The sequence below is a fragment of the Cherax quadricarinatus genome, chromosome 56, assembly GCF_038502225.1.
Source record: "Cherax quadricarinatus isolate ZL_2023a chromosome 56, ASM3850222v1, whole genome shotgun sequence".
Taxonomy (NCBI): domain Eukaryota; kingdom Metazoa; phylum Arthropoda; class Malacostraca; order Decapoda; family Parastacidae; genus Cherax; species Cherax quadricarinatus.
The window spans coordinates 2,165,361-2,187,097 of NC_091347.1; the positions used below are offsets into that span (position 1 = coordinate 2,165,361).

The 21,737-nt window shown below is 38.8% G+C and overlaps 1 protein-coding gene across 2 annotated transcripts in view; it reads right to left on the bottom strand.

Annotated features, from left to right (window-relative positions):
* Positions 1-21,737, bottom strand: part of LOC128700829 (calcium-activated chloride channel regulator 2) — a 134,454-nt gene that overhangs the window by 6,084 nt on the left and 106,633 nt on the right. For both annotated transcript variants that reach the window (XM_070097018.1, XM_070097019.1), the window contains exon 9: positions 2,475-2,702. In XM_070097018.1, the coding sequence (XP_069953119.1) occupies positions 2,475-2,702 (228 nt within the window). The remainder of the gene's footprint in view (positions 1-2,474; positions 2,703-21,737) is intronic.

Below are 21,737 nucleotides of genomic sequence, written 5' to 3' on the forward strand. Positions count from 1 at the left end.
ATGCTTTTGTTTTGGCACTATACATAGTTTCAGTATTGGAGTATCACAGGCCAACTTATGACTAGTTAAGATTCATTATTTTGAGATTGGGATTGATATTTCTGTTTATGGTCAAATGGGTGAGTGAGTGTAAATGATATTAATTCATTCCTGAAAACTCATCGAATACCGAAAATATCGAAAACCGAATCAATTTTCCTCATAAGAAATAATGGAAATCAAATTAATCCGTGCAAGACACCCAAAAGTATGAAAAAAAAATTTTACTACATGAAATATTAAGTTTAATGCAAAAGAATAATTACAATAACAATAAAATAATTGACACTTACCTTTAATGAAGATCTGGTGATGATTGATGGGATGGGAGGAGGGGGAGAGATGTTAGTGTTTAGAAGGGTAATCCCCTTCCATTAGGACTTGAGGTAGCAAGTCCTTTTCCGGGGTTACTTCCCTTCTTCTTTTAATGCCACTAGGACCAGCTTGAGAGTCACTGGACTTCTGTCGCACAACATAACTGGCAGCCTCACCACGCCTAATCACACTAAGTATGCCACTACGATTCTTAAATCTTTCAAACCAACCTTTGCTGGCCTTAAATTCACTCACATCACCACTAGTTGCAGGCAATTTCTTTACCAAATTGTCATGCAACTGCCTAGCCTTTTCACAAATGATCGCTTGAGAGATGCTATCTCCTGCTATCTGTTTTTCATTTATCCACACCAATAACAATCTCTCAACATTTTCTAACACTTGCGGTCGCTGTTTCGTAATCACAGTTGCACCTTTTGCAAGAACAGCTTCCTTGATTGCCGTTTTCCTGGTCACTATAGTAGAGATGGTTGATTGGGGTTTATTATACAACCTAACTAGCTCCGACACACGCACTCCACTTTCGTACTTTGCAATTATCTCTTTCTTCATTTCATAAGTCATTAGCGACTTTTTTCTCGAAGGGTTGGCACTAGAAGCTTTCTTGGGGCCCATGGTGACTTATTTTGCAGAAACAAGCACCAAACACAGTGATAATGTGAATAATATGGAATGTGCCAAATGTATCCTTAGATGCGCGCACACTGGCTGGCTTGTAAACACTGGCACACACGGGGCAGTTCAGGCCACACGTGGACAGGTCTCGTACGAATCATATCGAATACTGCGTTTTTAATCAAATACCGAGGAAATTTTTTTACGATATAATGCATCGAATGCCGGATTTATCGAATACCGATGCCATCGAATACCGGGGGTCCACTATATTTTCTTAAGAAATGATAGAGAATCTTTTCCCGATCATAATGACACCAAAAGTATGAAATATGATGGAAAACTTACGGAATTATGCTCTCGCAAAGTTAGCAGTCTCGACAATGTTTATGCATCGGCGATTTCGCCCACTTTGAGCCCTATTTTCAGCCAATTCCTATGTAACAGTAGACAAAAATCATAACTATTTCGCTAGAACTCCATTTTTTCTATCAAATGAGTACAAGAAACCACCCATTTACCGATTTCAAGTATCCAATAAAGTGGTTAGAATTTGGCAATTTTGCCAATTTCACACAAATTTCAAAAGATGCCAGTTTCCAAATAGGGTCCAGAATAAACAAGAAAGACATTCCTGGCACTAAAATAACATTTCCTCTGCTTATTACTCATGTCCCCAGGCCTCTGTTACATTTCTTTTGCTTTCCACTTTGAATTTATATTCTCACAAAAAATAGAAGATTTATGTTATGCAGACTACTGCATTAGTGTAGAAATGGTATAAATAATATCAGTGCACTTGTGAAAGAATATTAGACTCACCAGTTGACGTGTATTGGACGCATAGCATGATTTGTTTACCTTTGAACTTTGGCAAAAATCGAACATTTCTGCTATTTTGAGCTCAATTTCAAGGTACTTTTCATTTTGAAACCAATCAATATCATCTCAATTTCCATAATATGTCTTCCATTCTATAAAATGAGACCAGAAAAACTAGAATACAACCATAAATACTACACGAAAATACACTGAAAAGTCGCTGTTTTAAACCAAAAACACGGTTGGAATTTTTTTTTTCTCATGATGCACTGTGTACTGCAGGATTTTTTTTATACTGTGCACACTGACCACACAGACCCATTCTTTCATATGTAGGCCTACCAGCTTTCTCTCACTAGATATGAAGGCACTAGAATTTATGCGTACTAGTGCGTCAATAACCCTGGTGCGTAAGACATACTAGTACGTCAGAAACCCTGAAAGGGTTAAATTTAGTAAACTATATAGGCTCATGTGTGTCGTAGGTGACAACTAAAATGCTGGGAGTGAGGGGCTAGTAACCCCATCTCCTGTGTACATTATAAAGTTAAAGAGAGACTTTCGTTTTTCTTTATGGGCCACCCTACCTTGGTAGGATATGGCTGGTTTGTTGAAAGAAGAAGAACTATATGTATACTGTACTACACTATATGTATACGTACCTGAGGGTGCTCGACTGCAAACATTTTACTTGTCAGTATCGGTAGCTCAAATTTTATTAAATTTTCACTGTAACTAGAAGCACTGATATTAATGCTTGGTGAAGGTACAAGCATGACTTCAACCATGCTATAAAGAACTTCAATAAAAGCATTTGACTCATATTGAATGCCATCATTTACAGCCAGTGTCACTGAACATACTTTTTCAGAGCATGTACCATCTGCTACCTGAAACAAAAAGGATAAAAGGTTCATAAGTAACTGTATCTAGTAAAATTTGAAGTACAATATCTATTTAAAAACAATGCCATATCTTAATTTATCATGAAAAATACTTGATATTTAGTAAGCTAAAACCCACAATTATACCTCTGTATAGCTTTTTTTTATTTCAACAACAGAGTGCACAGTCTTCAGGATATGCATATTTTAAAATAAAAATTTATTGTTCCAGTTTTTGGCCAAATTCGGTGTTATGGTAAACTTTCACATAGTGTTATACGTAATTAGAAACTGCATAAATTGTTTGTATTTTATATTTGTATCGCACTGTAGCTGGAACTTCAATATCATTTAAATATTTATCTGATATTTCGACATGAATTTTAGCTCAATTTCACTTCAGTGGTTGTGGAGACTTCAACATGAACCTTGGCCTAGCAGATGACGAACCAGTAACTGATTTCATTAACAGCATGAACAATTCCTTACTCATACCAGCTGTAACTAAACCTATAAGGTTAACCAAGGCAGGTGCAACCATAATTGAACATAAATGGATAAATATATTAGCTTCCCTCAATTCAAGGATAATCACTGACAACACTACTGACAATTACCCCACTTCCTCCTTACAAACATTTCTAAGCAACTCCATGACAAGGTATCAATGAGTAACTTCACCATAGCATTAAGTTCAGCTGACTGGCCTGCAGAATTTACCAATGCTAGAGGTGTTGACAAACGGATAGAAATTTTTCTACAAAAAAATGCATAGACTGTACAACAAACACTGTCCCATAAAAACTAAACAGATCACTACTAAATGCCTAGGTTGCCAGTGGCTTACAAATAGCATCCTTAGATAAGAAACATTACTATGAAAAACAGTACAGACTGGGCTTAATAACTAAAGAACTTAGTAATAACTAAACATCAGTCCTCACCAAACTAATAAGAAAGTTCAAGCAACTGTATTATTCTAATACAGTGGCACTTTGACTTATGAGTGCCCCAAATTATGAGTTTTCTGAGTTATGAGCCGTCGCTCAGTCGATTTTTTGCTTTGAGTTGTGAGTTGAAATCCGAGTTACGAGCGAAAAAAAATTTACTGGATAAAAAAATATTTACTGAAAATGACATTTGGCAAGAATCTCGGCCTAAATGGCACAACAAAAGATGATTTTCAGACTTGGTACTTGTAAAACAACACTAGTGTGATGTTCTCACTGGAGGTAATCGTGTAATTATCTTTAGTTATTCTACAAAAAAATAAAGTTGGTAAGTTTTTGACATTTGCAAAACATCTTGCCCTTTACTCCCACACAAATCCCAAAATATTTTGGATATTTCCAATATTCCACAAGCCAATTGTAGAGCATTCATTTTTTTTTTATGATTCCTGTCAATATTATTGCATTTACTTCAATAATAAATGGTGGGCTTCATGAAATAAGTCAATAACTTACTTCCAAGATATTCATATATATCACTGCACTAGTGATCTAGTGCTCATCTAGTGCAGTTAGCCTCTCAAAAATTCCATTTTCTCTTACCCAGGACCATCTATAGGACAAAACCTTGCCAATAAAATCCCAAGCTAAGATACCCCACCAAATGACTACCTCACTGGCAACTACCCGAACACACTGTTCCTAGCTCCGACAATCCCATACGAAGTCTCCTTTATTATCAACGCACTAAAAAACAAGGCAGGAGATTTAAATACCTTACCACCCTTTATATACAAAAAAGTGTCACAAGTGCTATCACCAATCATTGCAACACTCTTTAACAAATCCATTGAATCCTCCACCTTCCCTACAGTTCTCAAAATAGCAAGGGTCACCCCGATCCATAAAGGAGGAGACCAAACAGAGTTGAATAACTATAGGCCAATATGCAATTTACACCCTCTCTCAAAAATCTTCGAAAAATTAATTCATAAACGAATCTACTCCTACCTCATCTCCCAAAACATACTCAACCCCTGCCAATTTGGATTCAGGCCTAATAAAAATACTAATGATGCTATTATACACATGCTAGAACATATATACACTGCAGTAGAGAAAAAAGAAGTCCCACTGGGGATCTTCATTGACTTACGTAAAGCTTTTGATACAGTTGACCATGACTTGCTCCACGTAAAATTGTCACACTATGGTATAAGAGGGCACTCCCTCAACTACATCAAGTCATACCTCAGCAACAGAAGCCAATATGTGTACGCAAATGGGGCAAGCTCTTCCGCACAACCAATTACAGTTGGTGTCCCACAGGGAAGTGTCCTTGACCCTCTTCTCTTTCTCCTATACATAAATGATCTACCAAATGCTTCGCAAGTACTCAAACACACACTATTTGCAGATGACACTACATACGTCTTCTCTCACCTGAGCCCAGTCACGCTAGCCAATACTGTAAATACCGAATTACAGAAAATATCTACCTGGATGAGGACTAACAAACTTACACTAAACATTGACAAAACCTACTTCATTCAGTTTGGTAACAGAGCTACAGATGTCCCTCTTAACATAATGATAAACGGATCACCTATCACAAAGCTAACAGAGGGAAAATTCTTAGGAATCCACCTTGATAATAGACTCAAATTTCATACACATATACAACAAATTTCTAAGAAAATTTCCAAGACTGTAGGCATACTATCGAAGATATGGTACTATGCTCCACAGTCAGCCCTCCTGGCCCTATTTCACTCTCTTATTTACCCCTATCTCACCTATGGAATTTGTGCATGGGGCTCAACAACAATTAACCATCTCAGACCACTAATTACCCAACAAAAGGCTGCAGTTAGAATGATAACAAATTCTCACTACAGGCAGCACACTCCACCAATATTCGAAACACTCAACCTACTCACCATACAAAACATCCATACTTATTATTGCACCTATTACATACATAGAACACTTAACTCTGATATTAACCCTCCCCTCAAACATCTCCTTGCCAACCTCAACAGAACACATGACCATAACACAAGGCACAGATCACTCTTTGATGTTCCTCGTGTCCATCTCACGCTATACAAAAACTCAATGCACATAAAAGGCCCTAAAATCTGGAATTCATTACCTGTAAATATAAAAGAAACACTACCTGCTTATAAATTCAAGTCTCTTCTCAAAGATCACTTACTCACCCAAAACCAAATAAATACTGAATAACTGAACCTTATAAATTGTATATCTTAAATGTTTCTCACAATTATATCACATAAATGTTAAACCTAAAACCCAATCTAACAGAATACTCCATTCGACTGAATGTACAGCAATGCATGCAACCATATGACCTGTCTTTGTAATACTCATTTGTGCTTTATAGTTATCTGTTTACAATAATGTCTTATCACTGATTTCATCATTGCTTAGTTAATCTTAAGTTAATTTTAAGCCAGCCCGTAATGCTATGCATATAAGTGGCTTTGGCATGCTGCTCTTACCTGTATTTTTTTGTACCTCTGTTTGTATGCTCAAATTACTAAATAAATAAATAAATAAATAAAAAAGAACATGCTATAGGAAGGAGCAGTAATAATTTTATATGCTCGGATTGGTCCTGGACACTCGCCATATTATGGCCTATTTTATTAATTCTAGAGTATATATCATGTTTCTATGCTACTTATAGTGTTTATTATGTCATATTAGATCAATTCTGATACATAAATAAGCCATAGAGTTGATATTAGCATTATATTGAAGTATTTTCTCCTGCCCCTGGGGTGGTTTTTCGGGAGCTGGAACGGATTAATGTCATTTCAGTTAATTTCAATGAGGAAAATTGATTTGATATAGGAGCAAATTCGGTTATGAGCTCAGTCACAGAACGAATTAAACTCATAAATCAAGGTACCACTGTAGATTCACTGAAATGAGAGGTGATATAAAAAAGACCTGGAAGACACACTCAAATTCTGGGCACCCAAAAGCTGAACCCAGCAAACCATAACTCTGTTGAAACAGCCAGTATGATGAATGATTTCTTCTCAACAATAGGATCAAGTCTCACTAGCAAAATTCCAAGCCCCAATACCCAAGCGAGTACAGCCTCTCCTCACTTAACAACGGAATTCCATTCCTGAGACCACTTCGTTAAATGAATTCATCACTAAGTGAGGAGCATACTATAATGGTAGTGAGTTTGTGTAAACCATCTTTGATATTGTTTTAATGTCACCTTTGCATCATTTATAACATTTCTGGTATATTTTTAAATGTTTATACAATAGCGTACTGTATATTGAAATACAGTGGACCCCCGCATACCGTACGCATCGCATACCATTCAATCCGCATACCGCTCACTTTTATCGCAAAAATTTTGCCTCGCATACCGCCCAAAAACCTGCTCACCGCTCTTCGTCCAAGACGCGTCCAATGTGCGCCCTTAGCCAGCCTCACATGTGCCGCCGGTGGCATTGTTTACCAGCCAGCCTCCGCGGTAACATCCAAGCATACAATCGGAACATTTCGTATTATTACAGTGTTTTTGGTGATTTATCTGGAAAATAAGTGACCATGGGCCCCAAGAAAGCTTCTAGTGCCAACCCTACAGGAATAAGGGTGAGAATTACTATAGAGATGAAGAAAGAGATCATTGATAAGTATGAAAGTGGAGTGCGTGTCGCCGACCTGGCCAGGTTGTACAAGAAACCCAAATCAACCATCGCTACTATTGTGGGCAACAGAAAGGCAATCAAGGAAGCTGTTCTTGCCAAAGGTTTAACTGTGTTTTCGAAACAGAGATCGCAAGTGATGGAAGATGTTGAGAGACTCTTATTTGTGTGGATAAATGAAAAACAGGTAGCAGGAGATAGCGTCTCTCAAGCGATCATAAGCGAAAAGGCTAGGAAGTTGCATGAGGATTTAATTAAAAAAATGCCTGCAACTAGTGATGATGTGAGTGAATTTAAGGCCAGCAAAGGTTGGTTTGAGAGATTTAAGAAGCGTAGTGGCATACATAGTGTGATAAGGCATGGTGAGGCTGCCAGTTCGGACCACAAAGCAGCTGAAAAATATGTGCAGGAATTCAAGGAGTACATAGACAGTGAAGGACTGAAACATGAACAAGTGTTTAATTGTGATGAAACAGGCCTGTTTTGGAAGAAAATGCCAAGCAGGACCTACATTACTGAGGAGGAAAAGGCACTCCCAGGACATAAGCCTATGAAAGACAGGCTTACTTTGTTGATGTGTTCCAATGCTACTGGTGACTGCAAAGTGAAGCCTTTATTAGTGTATCACTCTGAAACTCCCAGACCGTTCAGGCAAAAGAATGTCCTCAAGGAGAATTTGTGTGTGCTGTGGAGGGCAAACAGTAAGGCATGGGTCACTAGGGACTTTTTCTATGACTGGTTACACCATGCATTTGCCCACAATGTGAAAGATTACCTAACTGAAAAGAAATTAGAACTTAAGTGCTTCCTGGTGTTAGACAATGCCCCTGGTCATCCTACAGACGTGGCAGAGCGACTTTATGGGGACATGAAATTCATTAAGGTGAAGTTTTTGCCTCCTAATACCACTCCTCTCCTGCAGCCCATGGACCAGCAGGTTATTGCAAACTTCAAAAAACTGTACACAAAAGCTCTGTTTGAAAGGTGCTTTGTAGTGACCTCAGAAACTCAACTGACTCTAAGAGAGTTTTGGAGAGAGCACTTTAATATCCTCAATTGTGTAAACCTTATAGGTAAGGCTTGGGAGGGAGTGACTAAGAAGACCTTGAACTCTGCTTGGAAGAAACTGTGGCCAGAATGTGTAGACAAAAGGGATTTTGAAGGGTTTGAGGCTAACCCTGAGAGGATTATGCCAGTTGAGGAATCCATTGTGGCATTGGGAAAGTCCTTGGGGTTGGAGGTTAGTGGGGAGGATGTGGAAGAGTTGGTGGAGGAGGACAATGAAGAACTAACCACTGATGAGCTGATAGATCAACTTCAACAGCAAGAGGCCAGACCTGAGGAAACTGGTTCGAAGGAGGGGAGAGAGAAATTGAAGAAATTGCCTACTACAAAGATTAAGGAAATGTGTGCAAAGTGGCTTGAAGTGCAAACCTTCATGGATGAAAATCACCCTCACACAGCTATTGCAAGCCGTGCTGGTGATTATTACACTGACAATGTTGTGAAACACTTTAGGGAAGTCATAAAGGAACGAGAGGTACAGGCCACTATGGACAGATATGTTGTGCGAAAGAAGTCCAGTGACTCTGAAGCTGGTCCTAGTGGCATTAAAAGAAGAAGGGAAGTAACCCCAGAAAAGGACTCGACACCTCAAGTCTTAATGGAAGGGGATTCCCCTTCTAAACACTAACACTCTCTCTCCCCTCCTCCCATCCTATCAATCATCACCAGATCTTCAATAAAAGTAAGTGTCATGTAATTGTGCATGCCTTTTTCAGTTTGTGTGTATTAAAATTAACATTTCATGTGGTAATTTTTTTTTTTTTTTCATACTTTTGGGTGTCTTGCATGGATTAATTTGATTTCCATTATTTCTTATGGGGAAAATTCATTCGCATACCGATCATTTCGCATAACAATCAGCCCTCTTGCACGGATTAAAGTCGCTATGCGGGGGTCCACTGTAAACAGAAAAGAGGAAATCAGCTCTAATATACATTATTTAGGTATAAATACTGATCAGAGTGCATCGTAGATCTGAGGCGTCGGTAAACGAGTACATCACTAAGTGAGGAGAGGCTATAATTACTTAGATGGAAACTTCCCTACATCCCTCTACCTTGCTCCAATTGAGCTCACTGAAGTCACCCTGATTAATACTTCACTAAAAAATAAACCAGGAAATCTAGCTCAGGTACCACCACTATTGTTCAAACAAGTGACTCATGTCCTCTCACCCACCTTTACATTACCTTTATAACCAATCACTAGAAACTAGCACTTTCCCATTGTATATATAAAGTGGTGTTTGTCTCTCAGAGTATACAGGTACTCCTTCCTTAATGACCTACCTGTTTAATGACCACTTGGATTTACGACCAGCTCTCCAACTAATCAATATTGTTAGCCGTACGAGAACTTTGGTCATGGAAACAGCAGCGTGTGTCAGTGTCAAGCATCTCATCTCACATCACCCTTTCTCAATCTCAGTCTCATTCCCAGTCAGTTGGTATTCACTAATTATAGTCAATCAAGTCAGTAAGTCACTCAGTCCAGTCAGTCAGTCAAATCACTATAGTCAATCAGTCAAGTCACTATAATCAGTCAGTCAAGTCACTTTAGCTAGTCAGTCATGTCATTATAATCAGGCAGTCAGTCCAATCAGTAAGCCACCCAGTTTATTCAGGTAAATATACACATAAATACAGTTAAATAAATTATTATACACAGCAGCATATGTAAACACTGCAGTTATTGACTGGTATACAGGATTCAACTAAGTTAATAACAAACAAATATCTGAGAATCATATGGGACACGTACACATGGACCAACGATTGTAAACTAGCTGAACAGGTACTACGCATGTTGCAGAATCATCAGGTCTGCACAAGTGAAAAGATACAACTGTGGCCAAAATGTGTATTACTTGGCACAGTATAGCACTTTGACTTTTTGGGGTTATCGTAGGTAATATACACTAGGTTTGATAACTGTGCTCATGTGTACCTGGGCCTAAATAAACTTAGTTCTTGATTCTGGTTCATGAGCAGCTCTGGGATAAAAGACAGGCAGACAGAAACAGAGATAGACAGCCAGCCGAACATGGATTACACACGTTGCAGAATCATCACATCTGAGCAAATGGAAATGCATATTACTTGCCACAATCATGGCTTTTTGGGGGTTATCCTAGGTAATATACACTAGGTATGATAACTGTACCTATGTGTACCTGTGCCTAAATAAACTTAGTCCTTGATTCTGCTCTATCATTCAAGCAATTACATTTACTTGGTATATATATTTCTTGAACGACAGACTGGCCAGCCAAACACATCAGTCAGTCAGTTTATTCAGGTAAACATGAGTATAATGGGATTCTTATGGAAGGTTACATCCAGAACCCATAACCCTATGAGTCCTTCCATTTCCTCTCGGTCATTTCCCTTACCTGAGCCCTCTACACCTCCTGATAACCCTGCTGATAACTCTGATGATGACGTTGGTGACTCTTTCTTTGTTCGGAATAAATAAAAACGATTACCTGTGTTTACAGTATGCAAACCTAAGTACAATGTATATTAGAGCTATATACATATTAGACAATTTAAATTTCGTGTGTGTGGGGTATCTGGTCCAGATACCCCATCTACACGAAATATACAAGATAAGATAAAAGATAAAGGTTTATTTCTTAGTAAGGGTTACAGTGTGTAATTACAATTTTGGTCTACTAAACACAAAAAAGTCACTATCATGCCAGGGCATTTTGGGCAGACTAATCCTAATACAGTGGACCCCCGCATAACGATTACCTCCGAATGCGACCAATTATGTAAGTGTATTTATATAAGTGCGTTTGTACGTGTATGTTTGGGGGTCTGAAATGGACTAATCTACTTCACAATATTTCTCATGGGAACAAATTCGGTCAGTACTGGTACCTGAACATACTTCTGGAGTGAAAAAATATCGTTAACCGGGGGTCCACTGTACATAGTACAGCAACTACTTAAAACTAGACAAGATAATAGTACAGTAGGGCCCCACTTTACGGCATTTCACCTTATGGCATTTCGCTAATACAGCGATTTCAAATTATGACCAAAACTCGCTATACACGTACTGCAACCTTTCTAATACTGTGCGCCGCACCCGATTTGTTTACATTCTCCGTGAGCACATCTCTCTATTATGTCTGGAAACTTTCCAAAATTTCAAGCGTTTTAAAGTTATTGCATATTTTATATGTACAGTGGTCCCTCATTGTTCGTAATTAATCCATTCCTGGAACCGTTACTATAAACGAAATTTACGATTTACGAATCAATTTTCCCCATAAGAAATAATGTAAATACAATTAATCCGTTCCTGACACCCAGAAGTATTAAAACAAAAAAATTTTTAACATGAAATATACATGTAGTACATAAACAATACAATGGGAAATGATGAATGAAACTTTAACAGCATAACACTTACTTTTATTGGAGATTCTTCTTAGTGTATGGGAGACTGGAGGAGGAGAGAGAGTGGATTGTTTATAGTTTGGAAGGGGAATCCCCTTCCATCAACACCTCAGGTACCAATTGCTTTTCTGGGGTTGCTTCTCTTCTCTGTTTCTTAATGCCACTAGGACCACCTTGAGAGTCATTGGAGTCCTGTCTCACAAAATAACTGTGGAGAGAGCTCTGTTTCTGGCATCTCTTTAACACTTCCCTAAAATGGCCCAAGACTTTGTCACTGTACATGTTGCCAACCTGGCTTGCAACAACCTTGTTAGGGTGATGTTTCTCCATAAAGCTTTCCATCTTACCCCACATAGTAAAAATCTCTTTAATTTCTGAAGAAGGCACCTTCTTCCATCTCTCTTCCTCCTCTTCTGCAGCAAGATTCTGAGCTGCGATGTGTTGCTCTACCTGCTGAAGCTCTTGCAGCTCCTCAGTGGTGAGCTCTTCATTGTGGTCTTCCACCAATTCTTCCACATCCTCCAAACTCACATCCAACCCCATGGAACTCCCCAGTGCCACAATTGATTTTACAACAGACATAGGCTCATTAGGGTCAGTCCCAAATCCTTCAAAATCCCTCTTGTCAACACAATCTGGCCACAATTTTCTCCAGGCAGAGTTCAAAGTCCTGGTAGTCACTCCCTCCCAAGCCATACCTATAAGGGTTATGCAGTGGAGGATGCTGAAGTGTTCTCTCCAAAATTCCCTTAGGGCCAAGTGAGTGTCTGTGGTCACAGTCAAGCACCTGTGAAACATTGCTTTTGTGTAGAGTTTTTTAAAGTTTGCAATAACCTGCTGGTCCATGGGTTGGAGGAGAGGAGTGGTATTTGGGGGCAAGAACTTTACTGTGATGAACCCAAACTCCTCGAAAATTAGGTCATCCAAGTTTGGAGGATGAGCAGGTGCATTGTCCATTACTAGCATGCACTTGAGATCCAATTTCTTTTCCAGGAGATACTCCTTCACACTAGGGCCAAACACTTCATTGAACCACTCGACGAAAATTTCCCTCGTGACCCATGCCTTACTATTAGATTTCCAAAACACACACAATTTACTCTTCATAACATTGTTTTTCCTGAACATTCTGGGATTTTCAGAATGGTACACTAGTAATGGCTTCACTTTGAAATCCCCACTAGCATTAGCAAAGAACATTAGCGTCAGCCTGTCTTTCATAGGCTTATGTCCTGGCATTGCCTTTTCCTCTTGTGTAATGAAGGTCCTCTTTGGGATTTTCTTCCAAAAGATGCCTGTTTCGCCACAATTGAACACTTGTTCAGGTTTCAGTCCTTCAGCCTCTATTTACTCCTGGAATTCATGCACATATTTTTCAGCCGCCTTGTGGTCCGAACTGGCAGCCTCACCATGCCTTACCACACTGTGTATGCCAGTACGGTTCTTAAATCTCTCAAACCAGCCTTTCCTGGCCTTAAATCCACTCACTTCACCACTATTTGCAGGCAATTTCTTTACCAAATCTTCATGCAACTGCCTAGCCTTTTCACAAATAAACGAAGTCATAAGAGTATCTCCTGCTAATTGTTTCTCATTTATCCACACCAATAATAACTTCTCAACCTCTTCGAGTACTGGTGATCTCATTTTTGTCAGCATAGTTACTCCCTTTGCAACAACAGCATCCTTTATTTCATTTTTCTTGGCCACTATGGAACATAAGGTTGTGTAGGGTTTCTTATACATCCTGGACAGTTCGGCCACACTTGTACCACTTTCATATTGTTCAATGATGGTTTTCTTAAATTCAATCATATTTCTCACCTTCTTTACCACAGGCTTGGCACTAGGAGCTTTCTTTGGAGCCATGGTAGCTTATTTAGTACTTGCAAGCACTAAAATAAATGGAATATTATGAAATATTTCGCTGGAGCACACGAGGGGACCTTCGCTCACTGGTAAACAATGCCAGACTGGCTGCCGCCGTGGCCCACGCAGTGCGTACGCATCCCGGACGAACTACGAAAAGCGGGGGACCACTGTATGTACTCTGACAATAATACTTGTGTACCTGTACCTAAATATACTTACACACTGTGCTGGCATGCAGGTACACATTAAAATCACTAAGAGTGTCCCTCTAGTCTTAATGCCATAGTAATACTAATAGTACCTGGAGTTTATGTAATAATAATAACTCTTGGGCACATTAAATGTCTTAGTTTATGCTAATATAGACATTGTCATTAATCCATCTATGATATTTTCTTCAAAATTATATAAGAAACACATACATAGAAACCATGGGCACCCATGGCAGCAGGCAGCAACAAGGCTGCTCCTATATCTTGCTGTCCCCTGGGCCTATCCGAACTCCAGTGATGGCCAAATTGCAAGTACTGCTGCAACAACATGCAAGGAACCTATAGTGACATGAAAACTGATGGTGACGACAATGAAATGGACTAAATATGACAAAAGAGGGACCGGCATTCAAGTACCAGACCTGCTGCCAGACGTGAACCAGACATGAGACGTTTTCCACTACATTGAAATAACTGACCTCCATATCAACTGTACCAGTGTTCAACGGGAAGACAACATGGCAGAAAACCTAACAACAAAACTCCAAGGAAATGACAGGTCTGTAGGACTTTTTTCCCTCAGTGCCAAACGAGGTTAAGAATTGAGCATTTAAACATGGCTGACCGGCATCCAAACACCATCTACTGCCAGACGTACAACTAGCGAAGTGAAGTTCTCATCTATACTGACGTTCATCTATACTGACAGTGGCATCATATCTACACCACCATCATATCACTTGTACCAGTGCTAACGAGAGGGAAACACAGGAGACATTGTCAAATCTGCAATACAAAACTCCAAGGAAACTATCATATAGGATGGTTATCCCTCAATGCCAGTCGTGGGAAAGAAGTGAATGGTTAAACAGCCAAGGTTAGTGTTTTAGTAGCTGACCTATATTCAGCTGACCAGCGTACAGTGAGAGAATCATAGCAGAAAACACCAACTCTATCTATAAAACTCAAGAAAAGTCAGGTTGTAGGTGGCGTTTACTTCCCTCCGTGCTTTTAAAAATGGCTGAGACAGCAGACCAGGTCAGGCAGTCAACAACACGACACAACCCCCGATAAATAGAATTGAGGGGGATTTGGACGGATAAAACCATTGATTAAAACTTTCTGGTCCTGCCAGAATGGAAAGGAGTTAGAAGTGTAATAGGTGAAACCGGACTGTGAAGTGAGGCGGGAAGGGGAGTGTGAAATAAGGGGTTAACTGAAAGGGGTTTGTGAAGTTAAGGGAAAAGTGAGGAGTGAAGAGGGTTTTGAAGTAGAAAATTTACCAGTAATTCAGTGGTGATTGCTAAAGCAGATACTAGGCTTTGCTAGGTGACTGGAAAAGAGAAATAAATATTATTGTAGTATATGAGTAAAACAGTGAAGAGTGAAAATGGCAGGCATTAGGGGGGTACAGGCTGCCATAATTATATTTATCTTTCTCCTGCAATTCCATGAAGAAAGAAATCAGTCATGGGGGTTGGAAAAGGCAAATGAGGTAATAGCACCCTGGACAGTAAAAGCCCAACAGTTGCCATCCTACCAGAAAAGTAAATGTCACTATCGCCGCAAGGTATGGCAACACCTTATACCCAAACAAAAACAGTGGCACACAGCTCTTATTGTAGCACTCTTAAGTGGTGATATCTAAATTAATCCAGGACCTCAAACTATTGTGCAGAGGCAAAACAGTCAGATAAATGACGGTGCTAATGACGGTCTAGTAGCTAGGAATGATAACCTTAACTCCATATGTAATGCATACATAGGTTAGTGTGAGACAATACAGCCATTCTTATTATCTCAAACACCACCAAACAGGTGCATGCACTGTACTAAAGTACGCAAGAAAAACAGAAAAGGCACCTTATGTAAAATGTGTAAGGGATGGGTGCATGATGGATGTATGTACAATTATAGTAACGGTGCCAGAATTCAATTTGTGTGTAACAAATGCACTTTGGCACAGTTACCCTTTAGCAATGATGATATTGATTTACCTAATTTTAATACAAATGACCCATTGCCATATATTGATGATTATAATTGTTTTATGAAAACAGGCCTTCACTTTATTCATGTCAACGCAAGATCACTTTTTCCAAAATTGGCAGAGATTAGGATTCTAGGTAATAGAACTAGCGTGGCAGTTATATCCATCTCTGAATCCTGGTTGGATGATACGGTGACTGATGATGAGGTCAAAATAGAAGGTTACAATATAAAATGCTTAGATAGGAACAGAAAGGGTGGTGGGGTATGTGCCTACATTAGATATGACTTAGCTTACAACCCAAGACCTGATTTAAATAACAATAAACTGGAGATTCTATGGTTTGAAGTGCTGCTTCCCAAGACTAAACTCATCTTAGTAGGAACTAGTTACTGCCCTCCCACCCAAGACCAGTTCTTAGAAGACTTTTCCAGAGTCTTGTCCAGACTTGAAAACAATTGTGAGACAATAATACTGGGTGACTTCAACATCTGTTTTCAGCAGCAAAATAACGGGCTATGCAAAAGGTATAAGCAAATTCTAGATTTAAATAGTTACACTCAACTAATTAATACACCAACCCAAATCACACAGTTCTCAGCCACCCTAAATGACCACATACTCTGTAACTGCTCTGAGAACATTAGTCAGTCAGGCATCATTACCACAGGTCTAAGTGATCATTTCATCATTTACTGCACCAGGAAAATCACTAGGGATAGGATAGGCCTACACAGGACAATAAAAATGAGGTCAACTAGAAACTACAGTAAAGAAACACTGGTAAATAGGCTACACAATTGTGACTGGACAGAGATAACAAATTGCACGGACGTAAACGATGCCTGGAAAAAATTCAAAACAATGTTCACTACCATCCTTGATAATACTGCACCAGTTAAAGAGGTTAGGATTAAACGAAGAACCGAACCCTGGATGACTACTGAGATATTAGATAATATGAAATTCAGAGACCAGCTGCTAAAAATATTTAAAGCAAACAGATAGGATATTGCAGCACTAAATGAATTCCAAAGGGTGAGGAACAGAGTACAGAGACTTATAAAAAGAGCAAAGGCAAAGCACTATTGCTCAAAAACTGAAGAGTATAAGCGTAACCTCAGAAAGCTCTGGCAACAACTAAAACAGCTGGGGTATAGCCATAAACCAGTAGATAGGTCTAACATAGTACTCACTATCGATAATGAGGTATGCCATGAAACATCTAAGATGGCAAATTGTTTCAATTCCTACTACACATCTGTTGCATCAACACTATTAAGTAAACTACCAGCTGCATCAAATACCTTTAACACAGACTCTGAGAAGTTTCAAACATACTATACCAATAAAGGGGTAACCCCAAACAGTTGTCAACTAGTAAGTGTATCTCATGACTCTTTATTGACCTAAAAAAAGCTTTTGATATAGGGAACCATAGCATCCTACATCACAGACTTGATCATTACAGTATCAGAGGTCATGCACTTGTATATACGTGTAGTCTTACCTTACTAACAGACAGTAATACATCTCTATTAAGGACACAACCTCTTCAACAAGACCTCTGACACTGGCATTCAACAGAGAAGTGTCTTTGGCCTTCTGCTTTTCCTCTTATACATCAATGATCTTCCAAATGTATCACAGCAACTTAGATCCATTCTCTTTGCTGATAAAACAACTTTTGTCATCTCCCACCCAAGTCTTACATCAGTCAACAACATTGTTAATGAAGAGCTCTTAAAAATATCAACCTGGATGACTGCCAATAAACTCACACTTAACAGTGACAAAACCTTCTACATTATGTTTGGAAGCAGAGCAAGTAATGTATAACTAAACATTATGATTAACAATACTCTTATTACCAAACATACTGCGGGAAAATTTCTGGGCCTGCACCTTGACAGCAACTTGAAATTCAACCCTATACCCAACATATTACAAAATGTTATTATGTAACACAAACAGTACTACTTACATTATACTACTCACTGATCTACCCCTACCTTACCTACACTATTTGTGCCTGGGGATCCACAACAGCAAATCATCTCAAGCCAATAAAAACTCAACAAAAGTAAGAAGTACAAATAATAACACAGTCCGCTGCTAGACAACACCCCCCCAACTCTTCAAAGACCTAAATCTACTTACTATACAAAACATTCACTCTTACTACTGTGCATCCTACATTTTTTTTTAACACGTCAGCTGTCTCCCACCGAGGCAGGGTGACCCAAAAAAGAAAAACACTTTTTACCATCATTCATACATACATAATCACTGTCTTTGCAGAGGCACCCAGATATGACAATGCAGATGTCACTCCTCTATATACAGACTAATAAATTTTAATATTAATCCTGATCTGTAGCACTTCCTTGATAGTTGCAACAGAACCCATAGACATAATACTAGACACAAAAATCTCCATAATTTTTATAAAAACTCAATGTGGATAAAAGGATCCAAAATCTGGAACTCCAGTCAGATATCTCTAGAGCCACTCTCTCTGCCAGCATCTTCAAAACCACTGCTAAAAAACACCTTCTTTCACTAACATACCCTAACAACAAATAAATATGATGAAACTATATTTTCACATTCTCACTGCCACAAGCATATGAAAAACAATATATTATTATTCTCATATGCTAGAATCCTCATTACCTGTAATCATAAGCCAACCTGTAATTCTTAAAACAATTAAGCTCGATACAAGTGTTCATTGTAATTACTAAGTTTATTGTTACAACCACTTAGAGACCATATATACAAGCAATCAATTACTGCCATATTAGTCTCAAGGTAGGCTTAAGTTTGTCCAAAATGCTCTGCATACTAAGGGGCTTTCTGCATGAACACCTGAGTGTAGCCCACCTGTGTACACATATTGTATCATGCTGAAATAATCTTTAATCTTTAAAAATTTTTGTGTCATACTAGCTGTCTCTTTCCAGGATGGGCTGACCCATTCATCATGATTCATTCATTTGTATATGTATCATTCTTTCACTTTCAGAATTCAAGTCAGGCTAAGCAGCTTGAGTTTGAGACTGTTATGTCTCTTGATTAATTATTTGTGTAGATCAAAACTAGCATATTATCATTTTTAATAAGCTCTGCTATCTGACGGTTAAGTGCCAACCTTTCACAATCATTGTATTTCTCTAATATGTACCTCTTCAGCCAGAGTATTTTTAGTGCACTACTGTTATATATCTTCCTCCACTTTACATTTGGAAGGTTGAAATCTCCAAAGAAGAAGTTTCATGTGGGGTTTTCTAAGCTACCAAGGCAGCTAGTGATATTACTTATCTGCTCAAAGAAGGCAGAAGCCATACAAAAATCACCATAATAGAGGAACCTGATAAGTACTAGGGGCAGTTTCAGCAGTTCCAGTGCTTCCCTGGATTTACATATTAAGTGAAGTGCAGTTAACAATGACTTCTAAAGCAGGTGGTGGTGCCAGGAAGAAATGTGTGGTTCTCACTTTTAAGCAGAAACTTGAACTAATAAAGAAGGTTGAGCCTGGCATCTCAATGGTACAGTTACAGCCTTCTACATTATTTTACTAGTAGAACTTCACAGTTCCTCTGTCTCAGAATAAAAATTATTCTGACTAGAATAAAAATTATTCTGAGTCAGAGCAGTTTACACCTCATCTCTCCACTAGGAAAAGGTGAGTAAAATTACTGTGAATTACATGGAGTATTATAAAATTACTAAACAATACAGTACTGTATTGTAGTACTACAGGTTACAATACCTGTATTCTTAGTATCCAACTGTCTTCTGAACCATTTTTGTTATGATCATGAAAAATGAATTTCATAATTCAGAAGTTTCAAACAATCTGTAATATTCTATACCCTCTCCTCCCTATTAGTCTGTTAATTAGAGATCATTGTACAGAAGCACAAGCCAGAATTATGTGGGTGACCCACCAATGATACATCCCAGAGGCTGATTTGGCCAAGAGATGCCTCTTTCATCTGTTTGCATAGCAAGGTGCACTGAATGTTTTTATTGTGATGGTATCTGGGAGATGATGCCAGTTGTGCATGTGCATACAGTGTGTGAGTGACACTGGGATCCAGAGCACTGAACATGAACCCAACAACCCAGGCAGCCTAGGTGATAGTAAAGAGGAAGACAGACTTCTGAGTGGCACACAGCCCACATACTGGCTCAGAACATAAGACTGGATGCATTCTAGTGAAGTTGAGTACCACCTGAAGATACAACTTTGGGACAAAATGAAATAGGTAAGAGGCTAACATGAATATTGCTGTAGTGCTACAGCAGAAAAGATTATCCCATGGAAAGAGATGCTCAGGAGACATAGAGACTTATCTGGAACACATTTATAAATCTGGATTGTCTTGACAGCCTTACAATAGTGAAACATTTGAAAGAGGATCATAATGACCATGGCCAAGATGATACAAGAGACTGGAATGCCTCTACAACACAGGAGGCAGACAATGTATGTTGTGAATATTATGCAGAAATTAGAATATGGTGTTGTAGTATAAAAGATATAATTCAGGGACCAGAAGTTATTGGGATGGTTTTTGGCATTTAGAAAGGATGAATTATTATTTTATATTAATGAGGAAGTGCTAAGTCTGTAGAGGTATACTGTACAGTGCCTGGGAAATGGAAGGCAATCTGGTTTGATCGAAGGAAGAGGATGGTAGCTCAAGTTTCTTTCATTAAGAACCATTCACCAGTATCAAGGCATCATCCTTTAAGAGTAGAAAAGATGGAGCAAAACAGCTTTGAAAGGGGTGCATAAATCTGGGGTGCATGGAAGAAAGTGTATAGGAGAATCCAGGATGTAAAGGTTTAGAGAGGTAGAGGTTTGAACACCCCACAGACATGTGTGAAAGTATCAGATTGCAGTGAGTGGAGGAAAGTGATTTTGATCTGACATGCTGTTAGAGTGTGAGCAAGGATTCAAGGAAAACCAGTTAACTGCACTTTAGTTCTGGAGATGGGAAGTACAGCACCTGTACTCTGAAGGATGGGTAGAAATATTACTGTTCTGTGAATCACCTGTAATAACCATGAACTTCTGGAAATACAGATATGGAATGGGCGATGGTTAATGTGTTGGCCATCTTTGTTTCATTGTTCCTTGGTAAGAAATGGCTGATGTGTTAAAAACAATTTTATTAATCAAAGAATACATTACATTTATTATGAATGTAGGTGTCATATAACTCCATGAGAGTATCTTTGTTGGAGCACACAGTATTTGTATTAATAAGAAAGAATGGATGGAGTGTAAGCAAAGTAACATTTATGAAGGGGTTCAGGGAAACCGGCAGGCCGGACTTGAGTCCTGGAGATGGGAAGTACAGTGCCTGCACTCTGAAGGAGGGGTGTAAATGTTGCAGTTTAAAAACTGTAGTGTAAAGCATCCTTCTGGCAAGACAGTGATGGAGTGAATGATGGTGAAAGTTTTTCTTTTTCGGGCCACCCTGCCTTGGTGGGAATCGGCCAGTGTAATAATAAATAAATAAATAAATAAATAAGAAAGAATAAAGTATACTCAATGGCCTGGTGATCTATATCAACATAATGTGAGATAAGGAACCATTAGTACCATTTTTAATTATGTTATTATTTTGAGTACTGAAACCTAGTACTATTTTCCTTTAAGTATTAAGTGTATATATTGTAACAATATTCTACTGCACAGTGGTGTTGAGGAACATGTTGGAGCTTATTCGGTCCGAGAAGTCCCAACGGGGAAAAACACACCGTTCGAGGGCCCTTACACCCACCCAAAAACAAAAACACACTCTCCCGGATTGACGTAGGTGG